This window comes from Aquarana catesbeiana, linkage group LG09 (assembly GCF_042186555.1).
Source record: "Aquarana catesbeiana isolate 2022-GZ linkage group LG09, ASM4218655v1, whole genome shotgun sequence".
Lineage (NCBI taxonomy): Eukaryota > Metazoa > Chordata > Amphibia > Anura > Ranidae > Aquarana > Aquarana catesbeiana.
In genome coordinates this window covers 53,105,661-53,120,953 of record NC_133332.1, presented here as the reverse complement: position 1 = coordinate 53,120,953, position 15,293 = coordinate 53,105,661, and the positions used below count along the sequence as shown (strand labels likewise).

The 15,293-nt window shown below is 45.6% G+C and overlaps 1 protein-coding gene across 2 annotated transcripts in view; it reads left to right on the top strand.

Annotated features, from left to right (window-relative positions):
• Positions 1-15,293, top strand: part of LTBP4 (latent transforming growth factor beta binding protein 4) — a 288,242-nt gene that overhangs the window by 65,554 nt on the left and 207,395 nt on the right. For both annotated transcript variants that reach the window (XM_073598500.1, XM_073598501.1), the window contains exon 4: positions 6,826-7,022. In XM_073598500.1, coding sequence (XP_073454601.1) covers positions 6,826-7,022 — 197 coding nt within the window. The remainder of the gene's footprint in view (positions 1-6,825; positions 7,023-15,293) is intronic.

Here is a 15,293-nt window from a genome sequence, read left to right as displayed (position 1 = left end):
GTAGGAGTCATTTGTAAGTCGGATGTTTGTAAGTAGGGGTCCTGTAGTAAATTAACGTGTATAATCCACTTGCTTCTAAAAGTGGATGTAAACCCTCACATATACCCAGTGAGGTGACCAGCCTTGGATGATTCACAGAGATGAAACAAATCTCCCTACATAAGTTTTAAATGTTTATCTGCTGTCTTCAGCTTGCTGTTCTTTAGAGTTCTTACATAGTGTTAGAATTTTTACTTCCTCATTCAGCTGTAGGACTGTAGTCTTGGCTTACACTGTGTGACAGCTGATTACAGTGTAGTGGCACTCCCATAGGAGGCTGCTAAAATTCTGGATTGTCTGTCACCCTGCCCAGCCCCAGCTTTCACCTCTCAAATACTCAGAGACATAGAAACAGTTCATATGCTTTGTTTTTGTTTTGTTTTTCTTATTGAGGGGATCGGACTTGGATGGGGTAAAGGAAATATGGGATGCCCAGTAGAATTGTTAGAACTCGCTTGGGACAACTATATACAGTCCAGTATATACTCTCCATTATTCCTCCAGCACATCACTTCCTCTCTAATCTTCAGGCACAGCTAGCACAAAGTGGTTAGGCCTGACACTGGCTCAGCCAGGCCTTTAGCAATTGCTCTTTGCAGGCAGGGACTGCGGGTCCCTATAGTGTAGCAAAATAGAAAGTCTCTGGTGATAGCTGTCCTACATGCGGCTACTGAGCCCAGTAAGCCATCTTCAGGCCCTGCCAGCCCTCCTGGCTGCAGCTGCCTGTCTCCACTGCCCCTTTCACCACAGTCCACTCTTCTGGTTCTGCACCCATCTCAGACAGCAAGCTCCCAGTCCTCTCTGGTGTGCCTCCCCAGTCCTCCCGACTGTGCCTCACTGACCAGCCCTCCTGGCTGCGACCAGCTGTTTTCCCTGGATCCTCTCAGAGCAGAGAACCTAGCAGAGTTCTCTCCCGCTGTCCTCCCCTTGATCTCTCTTATGGCTCCGATCCAGGACCTCTTCACGTGTTCTTGAAGGTCCCGACTGCATCCGAGCCCAGATCCAGGATAACCCCCCCCAGACCGGGAAGCTCCCCCAGAGGCCCTGACAGCCTCCACACTCTCCCACTACAGCTCTTCCACCCGACAACTCCTCCCCAGCTAGGCTGACCCTGAGTATTTAAGGAAGCCTGCCCCCTTCCAATCCATGTTGGGGATTGGTCAGGGCTCCCTAAAACACCCCAGGCAGCTCCACCTCTCCTCTCTTTCCAGAACTTTCCAGGTTGGGGATTGGTCAGGGCTCCCTAAAACACCCCAGGCAGCTCCCCCTCTCCTCTCTTTCCAGAACTTTCCAGCAAGCTCTAGAACGAAGAGGGAGGTCTCAGTGATGCTGCCTGTGAGTCACCAGCTGCTACCCTGAGCCACTCCCAGCCCAGATTAATAAAAAAAAAAAAAACAGGCCTGTCGGCCAGCCAGGTCTGCCTAATTTTGCCTGTCCTACAAAAATTCTACCTCTAGCACCTACCTACCTAGAGGGTGCTACAGGAGGAAAGGCACACCCCCCCACTCCACATAGGCAGAAGAATGAAGATACTCTCATAGCTGTGCTGTGACAAGACAAGCTCTCTACTAACCTATTTATAGCATCCACCCCGAAATTTCAGGCTGCTTTTATCTCCCGTCTTGGAGAACTTGTCAGAAGTTATCATGCTGATAACAGAGGAATGAAACAGCAGAAAGACACGGGACTCGGGGCTTTGGAGAGAGATACGTAAACACTACAGATAGATGTGCCTAGGTCAAATTTGATGATTTGGGTTTACATCCACTTTAAGTATTAATTCCTGGGTGACAACGTGTAGTCAAATGGTGTGCTCCCACCTCCTTGTGACACCTAAGTGCTTCCAGCGCTCTCACCTTACTGAGTAATCAAAAATGCCTTTTGATTACAATTGAATCATTCTCCATCTCTGTTGGTTTGGCCCTGGCCCAGTCCTAGAAAATCTTGGTAATCTGTGGTAGTGGTCCCTTTAAGGCGCCGTCAGACCGAACCAACAGAGATGGAGAATGATTCAATTGTAATCTAAAGGCATTTTTGATTACTCACTAAGACGAGAGCGCTTGAAGCACTTAGGTGTCACAAGGAGGTGGAAGCACACCATTTGTCTACGCGTTGTCACACAAGAATTAATACTTATAGTGATTGTAAAGGTTTTTTTTTTTTTAAATAACAAACATACTGACATATAATCACACACATAGGTTGGACTTGATGGACTTGTGTCTTTTTTCAACCTCACCAACTATGTAACATGTTATACTTACCTGCTCTGTGCAAGGGTTTTGCACAGAGCAGCCCAGATCCTCTTCTTCCCGGGGTGCCCTGCTGGTGTACCTGGCTTCTCCCCTTCATTGGGTGCCCCCACGGAGAGCCTTTTTCCATGGTGGACACGCGTGTGGGCTTGCTCACGAGTCCTGCTGCTGCGTCCATTGACACAGACAGCAGGACTCGGCCCCCGCCTCCGGGCTCCCGTGTCACTAGATTTGATTGACAGCAGCGGGAGCCAATGGCTCCTGTTGAGATCAATCTATCCAATGAGAAGAGCGACAGCGGCTAAAGCTGCTGGGCTCATTCTCGATGCTGGAACGGATGGGTTCAGGTAAGAAAAGGGGTGGCTCTGGGGGGCAGCTGCACCACAAAACGTTTTTCACCTTAGTGCATAGAATGCATTAAGGTGAAAAACCTGGAGACTTTACAACTCTTTTAAAAAGCAAGTGGATTATACACATTAATTCACTATTGGATTATGAACTATTATGCACTTTATTATTTTGTGTGCACTTTGAATATGGACTATATCAGTAGTATGCACATATCTATGATTTTATTTTGATTACTTTGCTAAACATGACTGTCTATTGATTGGATTGTTTTATATATGTTTTGATACAATATAGAGGTTGTGCAACCCCAATACGTTTATTCTTTACCTTAAAGCGTTGCTCCAGCCCCCCCACGGAAAAATTAAAAGTCAGCAGCTACACATACTGTAGCTGCTGACTTTTAATATTAGGACACCTACCTGTCCTGGAATCCAGCGATGTCAGCACCCCAGTCGATGTTTCAATTGGTTCTTGGGTGCTGCCACTGCCATAGGCTGTAAGGGAAACTGGCAGTGAAGCCTTATGGCTTCACAGCCGACTCCCTACTGCGCATGTGCGAAGGGGCGCTGTGCTTTCTGAATGGCCCGACGTCGGGAAAGGAGGAGGGGGGCCGAACTTCTGATGTAACTTGCCATGGCGAGGTCTGACGGAATTGCTCCCCCCTACCCCCCAAAAGGTGCCAAATGTGGCACCGGGGGGGGGGGGGGGATGAGACAGATAAACTTTTGGATGGAACTCCGCTTTAATTGTGAGAACACAGTGGGTGTCTGCGACAACTTGACCACTGTAACATTTAAGCTCACACACTATTGGACACATCATTGTAGTAAACAGCATATTCAACACAGTGGTAGCGTAGAGGTATTATTTTATTATTATTTTGTCACTGCACATTAATTGAGCTGCAGTGGGACTTTTGACTCCTCTGAGCAACTTTTGAATTTCACCCCTCCATTCATTTTTTTTTCCATAAAAGTATTTATTGGAAAAAGAGCACCAGACATAATAAAGATACAGTAGGTACAGTAACCACAATACAACAATGGGGTGTACAGGCATTTCCATTAATGTAGTCACTTTCCAAGTGTTAGCAGAATAATAGAAAACAAACACAATTACAAGTATCTATATAGCGCTGACAATTTACACAGCATTTTACATACACATTAGTCCCTACAGGGCTGCTGATAAGGCAGTACACAACAGGTCGTGTTGTACTGGGGCCAGGCCTCATCAGCTAAACAGGGCGGTACTGGAAATATCTCCTGAACTTGCACCGATTAGGAGATATTTACTATATATATATATATGCTGCCGCTGACTTCATCGGCGCATGCGCACTGAAGGAACGGCCCGCTTGTGCCATTTCTTCAGGACCTGTGCAGTGACCGATGGCACCCGTGCGCATGCGCAGGGGTGACGTCATCGCGGATCCGGCCAATCACAGCACCAGAGCCCGCGAACCTGGAAGTAACTCCGGGAAAGATGTCGGCCGTGGGAGCAGAGTGCGGGCGCCACTGCAGGGCATCGTACAGTCTCTATCTGGCATTCATCTATACACATGCTAGGGCCAATTTGGACAGGAGCCAATTAACCTCCCAGCATGTCTGGGGAGGTGGAAGTGGCGGAAGTGCTAATCAGTAAGCCACTGTGCTGACAAAGATAACTGGACAAGAAAAATTAAACTGTAAATGTTGTCATGTGAGTTGCACGCAGTTTTAGGATTTTAGCAATCACATGACTGAGCCATGGTATGGGGAGCAATGCTGCATTCAGAGGATCAGAGGCGTGCTCTCTGCTTAGTACATAATAGTAAGATATACTTCAGGAAGTGGTGGGAGAAAAAAAAAAAACAATAAGGGCACATTCACACTAGCAGTTGGGAGGTGGTAAAACCCTGCAGTTGAGCTGCATTCTTACCAGCCCCCAACCCCTCTGATTTAGCTGCTGTGAGGCAAAGCAGGAATTACACCCCCCAGTTACTTTCGGCAGGCATAGCGCTCCAAGGGCACAGCCCATTCAAGTGAATGGGGTTGCTCTGTGAGTGGCCTGCAACTACAGGCAATGCGCGATAGTGCCAGATTCAAGGAGTTAAAGCAGCCGCTGAGGAGGTGATACAACGGCTCTTTACCGCCTATCAAATGCTCTCTGAAGAGTGATCTGAATGCTGATTGCTCTTAAGAGATCAGAGATAGTGTGAACAAACCCAAAATGTCTTTAAAGTGTAACTAAAGGCAAAACTTTGTTGCATACCTAAAATAAAGGATTTTAAAACATTTTTGGATAGAGTGGAGAGAAATTAGAATACCTATTAGTTTTTTTATTGCGCTCTGTGCCCCCATTAGAGATTCACCCTCTCAATTTGTCCTGTTTACCATTATCATTGAAAGTGAAAGAAAATACCAAAGTTTGAGTTGTCCCCAGAAAAGTAATAGAGGGGAAATCTTCCAATATGGACAATCTGGTGGGATTCCCTTAATTTGCAGGGATTTCCTCTCACATCCTGTTTTGGCTATGAGACAAAAAGTGAAGGGAAATCTCCCCAATGGGACACAGATGGCAAAAAAAAAAAATCTGACAGGGGTTATAACCCCCCTTCCCTCTATCCAATATATATATATATATATATATATATATATATATTTATTTTTTTACCTATAGTTCTACTTTAACTAAGGCAGGCCATAGATTATGCAAATTTCTTTCCTTCCACCTTGAGTGGAAGGAAAGAAAGTTGCTTGATCCCCCCTCCCCCAACAGTCCTACAGCGCTATTTTTGTTCTGCCGGTAGGGAGTGCAGGGAAGCCTTCCCTTCCGGCAAAATAGAATGATCAGGGTTGGCATCCATAGCCAGTGGCACTAATCATTAGGGAAAAACCTGGCTGGTTGCACACAAGTCAATTGATAGAGCGACTTGTGTACAACTATGGTGCCAATATATGGATCAATATTCCACCAGTCCCTACTGAACCAGCCGAATTTCGATACATGAATGTCCGGCTTAACTCTCTTGCTGGATGAAAAAGTAAAAAAAAAAGATTTGCCTGTAAAGACAAAAGGAAAGGTGAAGGTCCCCCCAGTGCTGTGGTTTCATCTACCTGCCCCTACATTAATACTGTGTCCTGCGGTAACACAGGGGATGGTGGATAAAATGAACTCACGCACACCTGGAAATATCTTCAAAAGAAGGAAAATCTCCTCTTAGACAGTTGTCACCAGAACAAGTGTTGTTGGTGATCAGTTGGGGGTCAGTGCAGTTGAATGAATACTAGTTACATTGGTAGTCAGTGGGATGCGCCTTACATTGGTAGTCATTGGGAAGAATACTCCCCATATTGATGGGCAGTGGAAAGGATGCTCCTTAAACTTGTGGTAAGTGGAAAGAATCCCCCGCCTTACAGATAGCCACAAAGATAATTGATGCCTGTGGGTACTCAACTTGTGTACAACCAGAGTGCCCATACATGGACTGAAAGGAAAGGAAGCCTTCCCTTCCGACAAAACAGAATGATCAGGGTTGGCATCTATAGCCAGTGGCACTAATCATTAGAGAAAAACCTGGCTGGTTGCACACAAGCCCAATGATAGAACGACTTGTGTACAACTATAGTGCCCATACATGGATCAATATTCCACCAGTCCCTGCTGAACCAGCCGAATTTCGATCCATGAATGTCCAGCTTAACTCTCTTGCTGGATAAAGAGTTTTCAACAAAAGGAGTTGCCTGTAAAGATAAAAAGAATGATGAAGGTCCTCCCAGTGCTGTGGTTTCATCCACTGGCCCCTACGTCACTACTGTGTCCTGCAGTAACACAGGGGATGGCGGATGAAACCAACTGGCGCACAACTGGAAATATCTTCAATGGAAAGGAAAATCCCCTCTTAGACAGTTGTCACCAGAACAAGTGTCCCCAGTGGAAGATTTCCCTCTATTTTGCTTCTGGTGACATCTACATTTTTTGGATTTTTTCCTTACTTTCAGCCACAGAGAAAATGATCTTCAGGGCTCACAGACAAAGTAAATGTCCCTAATGGGGACACAGACAGCTATACAAACCTGACAGCAGTTCTAACCTATTACCACTCAAAAAATATATAATGTTTTGACCCACTTAAGTAATTTAAAAAATGATAATGTTGAATTATTACATGTATATTAATTGTTGGTACCGATTTTCTCAGGGTGCATGAGCTGCAGTCCATTCTGCAAAGGAAGGGGTTTGCAGCAAAGGATAAGATGACCACTTTACTTACAAAACATTTGGAAACACAGAAGACTCAAACAGCCAAGGAGAATGAGAAAGGGAGATTGCGGACCCCCAATGCTCTACGCACCTCGAAAGGAGAATTTAATATTCACAGGCAGATCCAGAATAGGGGTGAGTGTGCATTTCTTGATGATACTGTATTTCAGATCAGTGACTAATAGTTCTGTACACACAAACGTACAGCCTGTCCTAAAATGTTAACATTAGTCTCGCTGGGATGAATAAGTCATGAATAACATAATGGCTGAAATACTTTTCCTGGAAAAAAAAGTTGTTCCAGGTTCCCATCAGTGTTGACCACAAGTGTGGAGGTCTAGGTACTTGGTCACATGATCTGGTGAAGGGTTGGGTCAGCCAATCTAAGCTTTGATTGTCCCTTTCAGCAAAATGACACGAGCGGGTGCCCAGGCTCTTATATATATGGCCAGTACTGAAGGAAGCCTAAAGCAGTTTTTTCCAGGAAAAAAGGTCTGCTTCTCTAATTATTTCTTTCTCCATACCAGGAAAACTGTCAGCATAATTTTAGATTGCGTAAGGGCTAAAGTGGTTGTAAACCCTTACATATATGTCAGATGATACACAGATATTAAACAAATCCTCCTACATAAGTTGTACTTGTTTATCTGCAGCCTTCTCTGCTCCACAGCCTCCTAAAGCACACATTTTACACAGTGTTTCTGAGCTCTAGCAGGCAAGAGGTGAGGATCTGACATCACACACTGTACAGTATAAATCAGAAACATTTAAACATAAACATTTCATTCTATTTGCTGAGTAGTGATTGCATTGTTTATAAAGTACAAAGAATGCACAGAACTATTTCTTCTTGAAGTCCCAGCCAGCAGTGCTGCATATGTCCTCATTGCACTAACTATAACCCTAACACTAAACCTAATAACCACTCTAACCCTAATGCTGATCTCCAGGTATGATCGTTGTTGCATAGTAACATTGGTCTAGCTTGGCACAATTTAAATATGTATATCGCATACCTGAGGGTCCATTGGCAAACCAGTCAATCACGGTAGTAGTCGGAGCCCCTATATGTCAGAGTCCGCCTATCACATCAGTTTCCCCCATCACCTCATGACGTCAGAGTCCTCTCAACACAGAGCCCACAGTCACATAGTCCCCTCTTCACATCGGAGCCCTACCTTTTTGGCTCCAGCAATGCATCAGAGGGCAGGAGCCGGTGATGCAGGTCTAGAGGCAGATTTATGTCTTCTCCTAAATGCTGGGGGCAGCCCTATATGCTACTGCCCTGGATCAATATCATGAGGCTAGCTGTCATGTATACTGCCCTAGAGCATCATTGGTTGTTATGGTGCTAGTGGCCAGCCTTCCTGCACCTTGGCAACTAATGACAAAGATCCAGGGCAAACTGGGTCTTGTGCTGGTGGCATCCCAGGGGAACCCAAATGGCACCCCGGGGTGCTGCAGAACCCGGGTTGAGAAACACTGATTTAGTCAACTAGACTCCAGCTTTAACTGAACATTACTTTTGGCAATAATGGCCATACATTGACAATAGAAATCACAGCACTATCCACCTCCAAATATACTGCAAAAATCTTCCAACAGATTATACAGAAAAAATTAGTACTATTAAACCAAGACCAATGCTTCTATGTCATAAGTCCATGTATAAAGTGCTCAGTGTCTCATAAGTGCAAAGAAATTATTAAAAAATTGCTCATGATTAAAATCTGTGCTTGTGCTTCAATAATCACTTCTTGTGCCCCCCCCACCCCCCCACCCCAATATTCTCCTGCACTCACCAGAGATATATGACTCTAGCAAAAGAGTCTAACAAGCACCTGGAATTTCTCTAAATGTGGCCAGTTTCAATGGTCCAATGCACTTCAGTGGATGTGGTGTAAACGCCTCCAATTTGTGAGCAGCCCCAATCATATAAAGTATAAACCACGGGTCATTTAGCAGGCACAAGGAAAAAAAGAAGGAATACCTTCCATAGTATAATTCCATTTATTAAATAAATAAAAAAATAAAATCCAATGCACTCTGTTACTAAGAAAACATGTTCTCCTTGGGTGGACCATTACCTTACGAAAGACCTGGACAGGTCCCTGCTGCTTGTGTTACAGGGTCTCATGTGAAACTTGCCCAAGGATAGCTGGCTTCCCTGAGAGCTCACCCCTTGGCATCCCCCCCCCCCCTTCCCTTCATTTCCTTATTTTCTTACCCTTTCTTCCTTGATGCTCTGGTAATTTTCCTAGCCATTTCTAAGTTAGTTGTCCAGGTTTCTTTTTCCTGCCTCACCATACTCCTTACCTGACACCATCTATAGAGCTGTTGACCCTCCAGACTTCTGGAGGTGGATATCCTTAGCCGTACAGATGCTATGTGAAACTACTGTGTCAGTATAGGAGGGTAGTGTTACCATTTGTCCTTCTAGATAACTTCCTATTCCTTCAGTTGACACTATTATAGTGACTTCCAAGAGAGGGAACCCATATTGCTCACATAAATTTCCATGTGATTGCACATTTGTATTCCTATGAAACTGTGGATCTGCAATGCTTTACTGTAAAACTTTGACAGTTTTCATTTGTACTTGGTGTTCTTTTAATAGCAATTTATTGGAAAAGCATACCCAGGCACACAATTTGCCCAGAAGAATGAATCTTTAGCATTCAGTACACAGAAAGGCCTTATGTCCCTTGATAGTAAAGAGAAGAATCTATCTGTAGGGCATATCATACACATAGGATATGCATATCCTGAGCAGAGAACGTGTACGTGTGACCTTGGCCTTATCAGCAGCCTAGAAGTGAATGTGGAGTTAAGCGCCAATCTGCGTCCTGTCTTTGTTTTTTTCTGTCTGCTCCCAGGACTGTGGTCTGAAAACGCCCAGCAGAAAATAACACCATTCAGATTGATATGAATTTCCTGCAGAATTCCATTAAACCAGGCTGATGACAGACAAAAACTGTTCTTCCACTCCATTCAGGTTTTTACCATTCCGATGCCACAAATTGCATAGGCTTGATGTCCACATATCAAGCCTTTTGCTCATCTTCCTATAAAGCGAACCTATTAGCACAAAGTGAAATATGAATTACAGCCTTATGCCATCATAAGGTATATAGAGTGTGTGGCAAGCAACCTTGCGTTAGTTTATTAGGTTGAAGATGTTCTGCTTTGGAGCATGAGTGGGTTCTGGGAAATGGAAGATTCGGGTGTGGGAGCTGAAAGTGACACTTCAAAGAATAACTGATGAATTGGATGTGAGCTACAGAGCAAAGCAATGACAAATCAGAGAAGAGATTGTAAATAATGAACATCTGTATTTATACTGAAAGTTTTCCTTAAAGGGGACCTGTCACTACGTACAAGATATATGGTGAGATGCACTACTTGTCATTCTTCCAGACATAAGAGAATATATTTCCTTGTTTTATGGTCAGATCATGGAACACATGTGTCTGTAAGCCACCCCTGACATCTCCCTCCAAACCAACTTAACTTGAGAGACCAGCTGATCACTAATGATTTTCCCAAGATGAGGGAGGAGAAGTTCTTGAGAGCTCTTGCATCATATTCTGCTGGAAGAGTGGCACTGTTAGTTTTAGGAGCATCTTGTAGCGTCCTACTCCCTGTACATTATAAGATAAGTAGTGTTAGGTCTTAACTTCAGGATTTAGACAAAATCTACCATTTCTGTGGAGTCCCCCATACTGCTTAATTGCTTGTTAAGTCTAGGGATACAGGAATATGGAGAAATACTTACCTCCTGGCTCCAGGTAGCTCCTGGCTGTGGTCACATGTCTGCCTTCTCCATGTGTGATGTTGAGTTAATAGCACTCTATTATATGTGTTGATATCAAGAAACTGCCCACAGCCTGAAGTGCCAGGGGGAGAATGCCAGAGCCTGCCAGAACAGAATGTTAGCTAAGTAATACTGCCTCTTCAGCTACCCCTAGATGCAACAAGCGTTTATACTTGCAGTAGGTGGGGTGCTAAAAAGGTAGATTTGGTCTAATTCCTGAAGTTGAGTATTAGGGCTTAAAGGGTATAGATATTCTAACAATGTGTAGGCAGGTGCAGTCTATTTTCTCCACTATAGGTGGCACTCGACCTTGGTTCCTCTATGGTTTCATGGGTCACTGCCACCCCATGTGACTGACAGCCATCTCAGGTCAAGCAAAGCCTATTTAGGGCCTGGTTCTCAGGCTTGGGGCGCATTTTGTGAGTAGAGTGGGAACAGGTCACCTATCTGACAGGTACCGTGATTAGCTGCAGGGAGAGGTTCCAGATGAGTAGAAAAAGGATAGGGACACCCCATCCTTCCTGGAAACCTCCCCATTTCGGTTTGGACTGGCCAAGCCGCATTCTGCCCCTCAAGACAGACGCTTTTGGCACATTTGAGACCTGCTCTGCTACTACTGATATATTCTGTGAGTGTTCCCAGTTGGGTGCCTCGCTACCAGATTTTTGTGAACTATTGGATTCTACATTAATACAATTTTTGTTCTCTGCAACTGGACTTTGAGTGTTTACTAAACCCACACCACGCACACCACGCTGCACCTCCCCACAAATGGACTTCTTTGGTCCCTTTTGTTCTGTTTAGTATACCATCGATAGTGTTTTATCTGTTTAATAAGTGCAAGAAAATACCTGTCAATCCTGCCAGACATCTTTTCAGCTGATAACATCATGTGCTCTCTGCTCAGTTGTACTGTTACTAGCAATATTGCTCCCAGTTAGCTCTGTGTACAACAGAACCCTTCTCCTTTATGTAATGGAGAAGAGGAGAAGGAGAGATTTCTCAAGTCCTGTCCTAGGGTGACAATTCTGCTTCCCCAAAGGTACAGCACAGTGAGTGAGCAATGTCACCCTAGGACATGAAATGAGTTATTGGCAGAATCACTAGGTAAAAATAAAGGAAAAAAGCCATAAAAAAGAAAACACATGCAGCCACCACATACAGCTGATAAGCTGCAATTTTTTAAATCTTTGTTGTTAGATTTGGAGATGCTTTAACCACTTCCCTACCCGCCCATAGACATATGACATCCGCAGATGGGATCTCCCATCCTGGGTAGGCGTCATATGACGTCCTCAGCTTCCCGGCGGTATTTGGGGCGCGCGTGCCCGACACGTCACCGAGGAGCCGATGCACATGCCCGGCGGCCGCGATGTCCACCATGCACTCGCGATCTCTTGTTACAGAGCAGGACCGTGGATCTGTGTGTGTTAACACACAGATCCACGTCCTGTCCGGGGAGAGGAGACAGATCGTTTGTTCGTACTAAGTATGAACACCAATCGGTCTCCTCCCCTATTCAGTCCCCTCCCCCTACAGTTATAATCACTCCTTAGGTAACACATTTAACCCCTTGATCGCCCCTAGTGTTAACTCCTTCCCTGCCAGTGACATTTATATAGCACTGATCGCTGTGTAAATGTGAATGGTCCCAAAATAGTGTCAAAAGTGTCCAATATGTCCGCCGCAATGTCACAGTCATGGTAAAAATCACAGATCGCCGCCATTACTAGTATAAAAAAAAATAATAAAAATGCCATAAATCTATCCCCTATTTTGTAGGCGCTATAACTTTTGCACAAACCAATCAATATACGCTTATTGCAATTTTTTTTTAACCAAAAATATGTAGAAGAATACATTTCGCCTAAACTGAGAAAAAAATAGTTTTTTTTAAATAAACTGGGATATTTATTATCGAAAAAAGTAAAAAATATTGTGTTTTTTTTCAAACTTGTCACTCTTCTTTTGTTTATAGCGCAACAAATAAAAAACAGAGAGGTGATCAAATAGCACCAAAAGAAAGCTTTATTTGTGGGGAGAAAATGATAAAAATTTCATATGGGTACAGTGTTGCATGACCGCGCAATTGTCATTCAAAATGTTGCAGCGCTGAAAGCTGAAAATTGGCCTGGGCAGGAAGGGGGTAAAAATGCCCTGTATTGAAGTGGTTAAGTAAGGTTAAAGTAAGGTTAAGATAGGATCAGGGTTTAGGGGTTCACTTTAACTGCTAGAGTTAAGGTTATGGATAATCTTTAGGACGGGGGTCCCCAACCAATGGGCCGTGGGCCATGGCCTCTCTGCAGCCAGACCGCAAGTGTGGCGGGCTGGTGAGAGGGCCCGCGAGCGGATTGGTGGGCAAGGGGGCGAGCGAGCCAGCTGGCGAGCAGAGAGATGACAGCATCTCTCACCGCCCACCCTGCATCACCGCAGTTCCGCCTTCACTGCGCAGCCGTGGGCAGCAGAGAGATTACATCATCTCTCACTGCCCGCCCTCACTCTGGGACCCAGCCAATGCGCATGTGCTGAGAAGCTGGGGAGAGACTGCCAGAAGCCTCTTTTTTTTCTGTCACTGTTGCCTGCCACCAAATTGCCTTTACATTTAAAATGTGACAAGCTGCAGCTGGTATTTTTTTGGTGGCAGGTAACAGTGGGAAGATTCAGTTGGTGCAGGATAGTGACAACCCACATGTGGTGGCAGGCAACATGGCAAGCGAAATCCGCACCTGGTGGCAGGCAACGCAGCAAGTGAAAATCCAAATGTGGTGACAGGCGACGTGGCAAGTGACAATCCGCATCTGGTGGTAGGTGATGTGGCAAGTGACAAACTGCATCTGGTGGCATGTGACGTGGCAAGTGACAAGCTGCATCTGGTGGCAGGCGACATGGCAAGTAACAAGCTGCATCTGCTAGAAGGCGATGTGGCAAATGAAAATCCGCATCTGGTGGCAGGCAACTTGGCAAGTGACAATCTGCATCTGGTGGCAGGCGACACGGCAAGTGACAAGCTGCATCTAAAGGCAGGTGATGTGATGTGACGTGATAAGCTGTATTTGGTGGCAGTCAAGGTGGCAAGTGACAAGCTGCGTCTGGTGGCAGGTGAAAGGACAATGACAAGCTGCATCTGGTGGCAGGCCACGTGGCAAGTGACAAGCTGCATCTGGTGGCAGGCGATGTGGCAAGTGACAAGCTGCATCTGAGGGCAGGTGATGTGACATGACAACCTGCATTTGATGGCTGGTGACGTGGCAAGTGACAAGCTGCATATGGTGGCAGGCGGCGTGGCAAGTGACAGGCTGTATCTGGTGGCAGGCGACATGGCAAGTGACAAACTGCATCTGAAGGCAGGTGACGTGAAAAGCTGCGTCTGGTGGCAGGCGACATGGCAAGTGACAGTATGCATCTAGAGGCAGACGATGCGGCAAGTGACAAGATGCATCTGAAGGCAGGTGATGTGACGTGACATGAAATGCTGCATTTGGTAGCAGGTGACGTCACAAGTGACAAGCTGTGTCTGGTGGCAGGCGACGTGGCAAGTGACAGGCTGCATCTGGTGGCAGGCGACATGGCAAGGGACAAGCTGCATCTGAAGGCAGGTGATGTGACAAGTGACAAGCTACATCTGGTGGCAGGCGACGTGGCAAGTGACAGGCTGCATCCAGTGGCAGGCGACGTGGCAAGTGACAAGCTGCATCTGAAGGCAGGTGACGTGACAAGTGACAAGCTGCATCTGGCAGCAGGCAACATGGCAAGTGACAACCTGTGTCTGTTGGCAGGCGATGTGACAAGTATGCATCTGGTGTCAGGCGATGTGGCAAGTGACAAGCTGCATCTGGTGGCAGGCGAACAGGACACCAGCCATTGCCCCAACAAATTCCCCCCGTGCCTTGGCGTCATTTTCTTCCACGCAGCTGGTCCCCGGTGCCAAAAAGGTTGGGGACCACTGCTTTAGGAGATTAAAATGTTTCTAAAGACTGAAGGTTTTTTTTACCTTCCTGCATTCATGCAGCGGGAGCCATTGGATGCTACTCCTGTCAATCACAGCCAGTGAGCCAATTAGGAGAGAGCGGGGGGTGGGGCCTAGCCACGGCTTTATGGGGTTGATTTACTAAAGGCAAATTGACTGTGCACTTTGCAAAGTGCAGTTGCACTCTGCAAGAGCAGGTGCTTCAGAGCTTAGTAAATGTCTGCTGACTTCCATCATCCAATCATGTGCAAGCAAAAATGCTGCTTTTTTTTATTTTCCTTGCATGTGATTGGGCATTCTTTGCAAAGTGAAGCCTTACCTCATTTACTAAGCTCTGGAGCAATTGTACTTGCTGAGTGCAACTGCACTTTGCAAAGTGCACAGTCTAGTTGCCTTTAGTAAATCAACCCCTATGTGTCTTATGGACAAATAGAGCAGGGCTTGGGAGCAAGCACACACCAGTGCCCCCATAGCAAGCGGCTTGCTGTTAGGGGCACCGGTCAAGGGGGAGAAACCAGGAGCACCGGTACGGGACCCGAGATAAAGAGGATCTGGGCTGCTCTGTGCAAAATCATTGCACAGAGCAGGTAAGTATAAGTTTAGGTTGGGGTCATTTTAAGGGCTC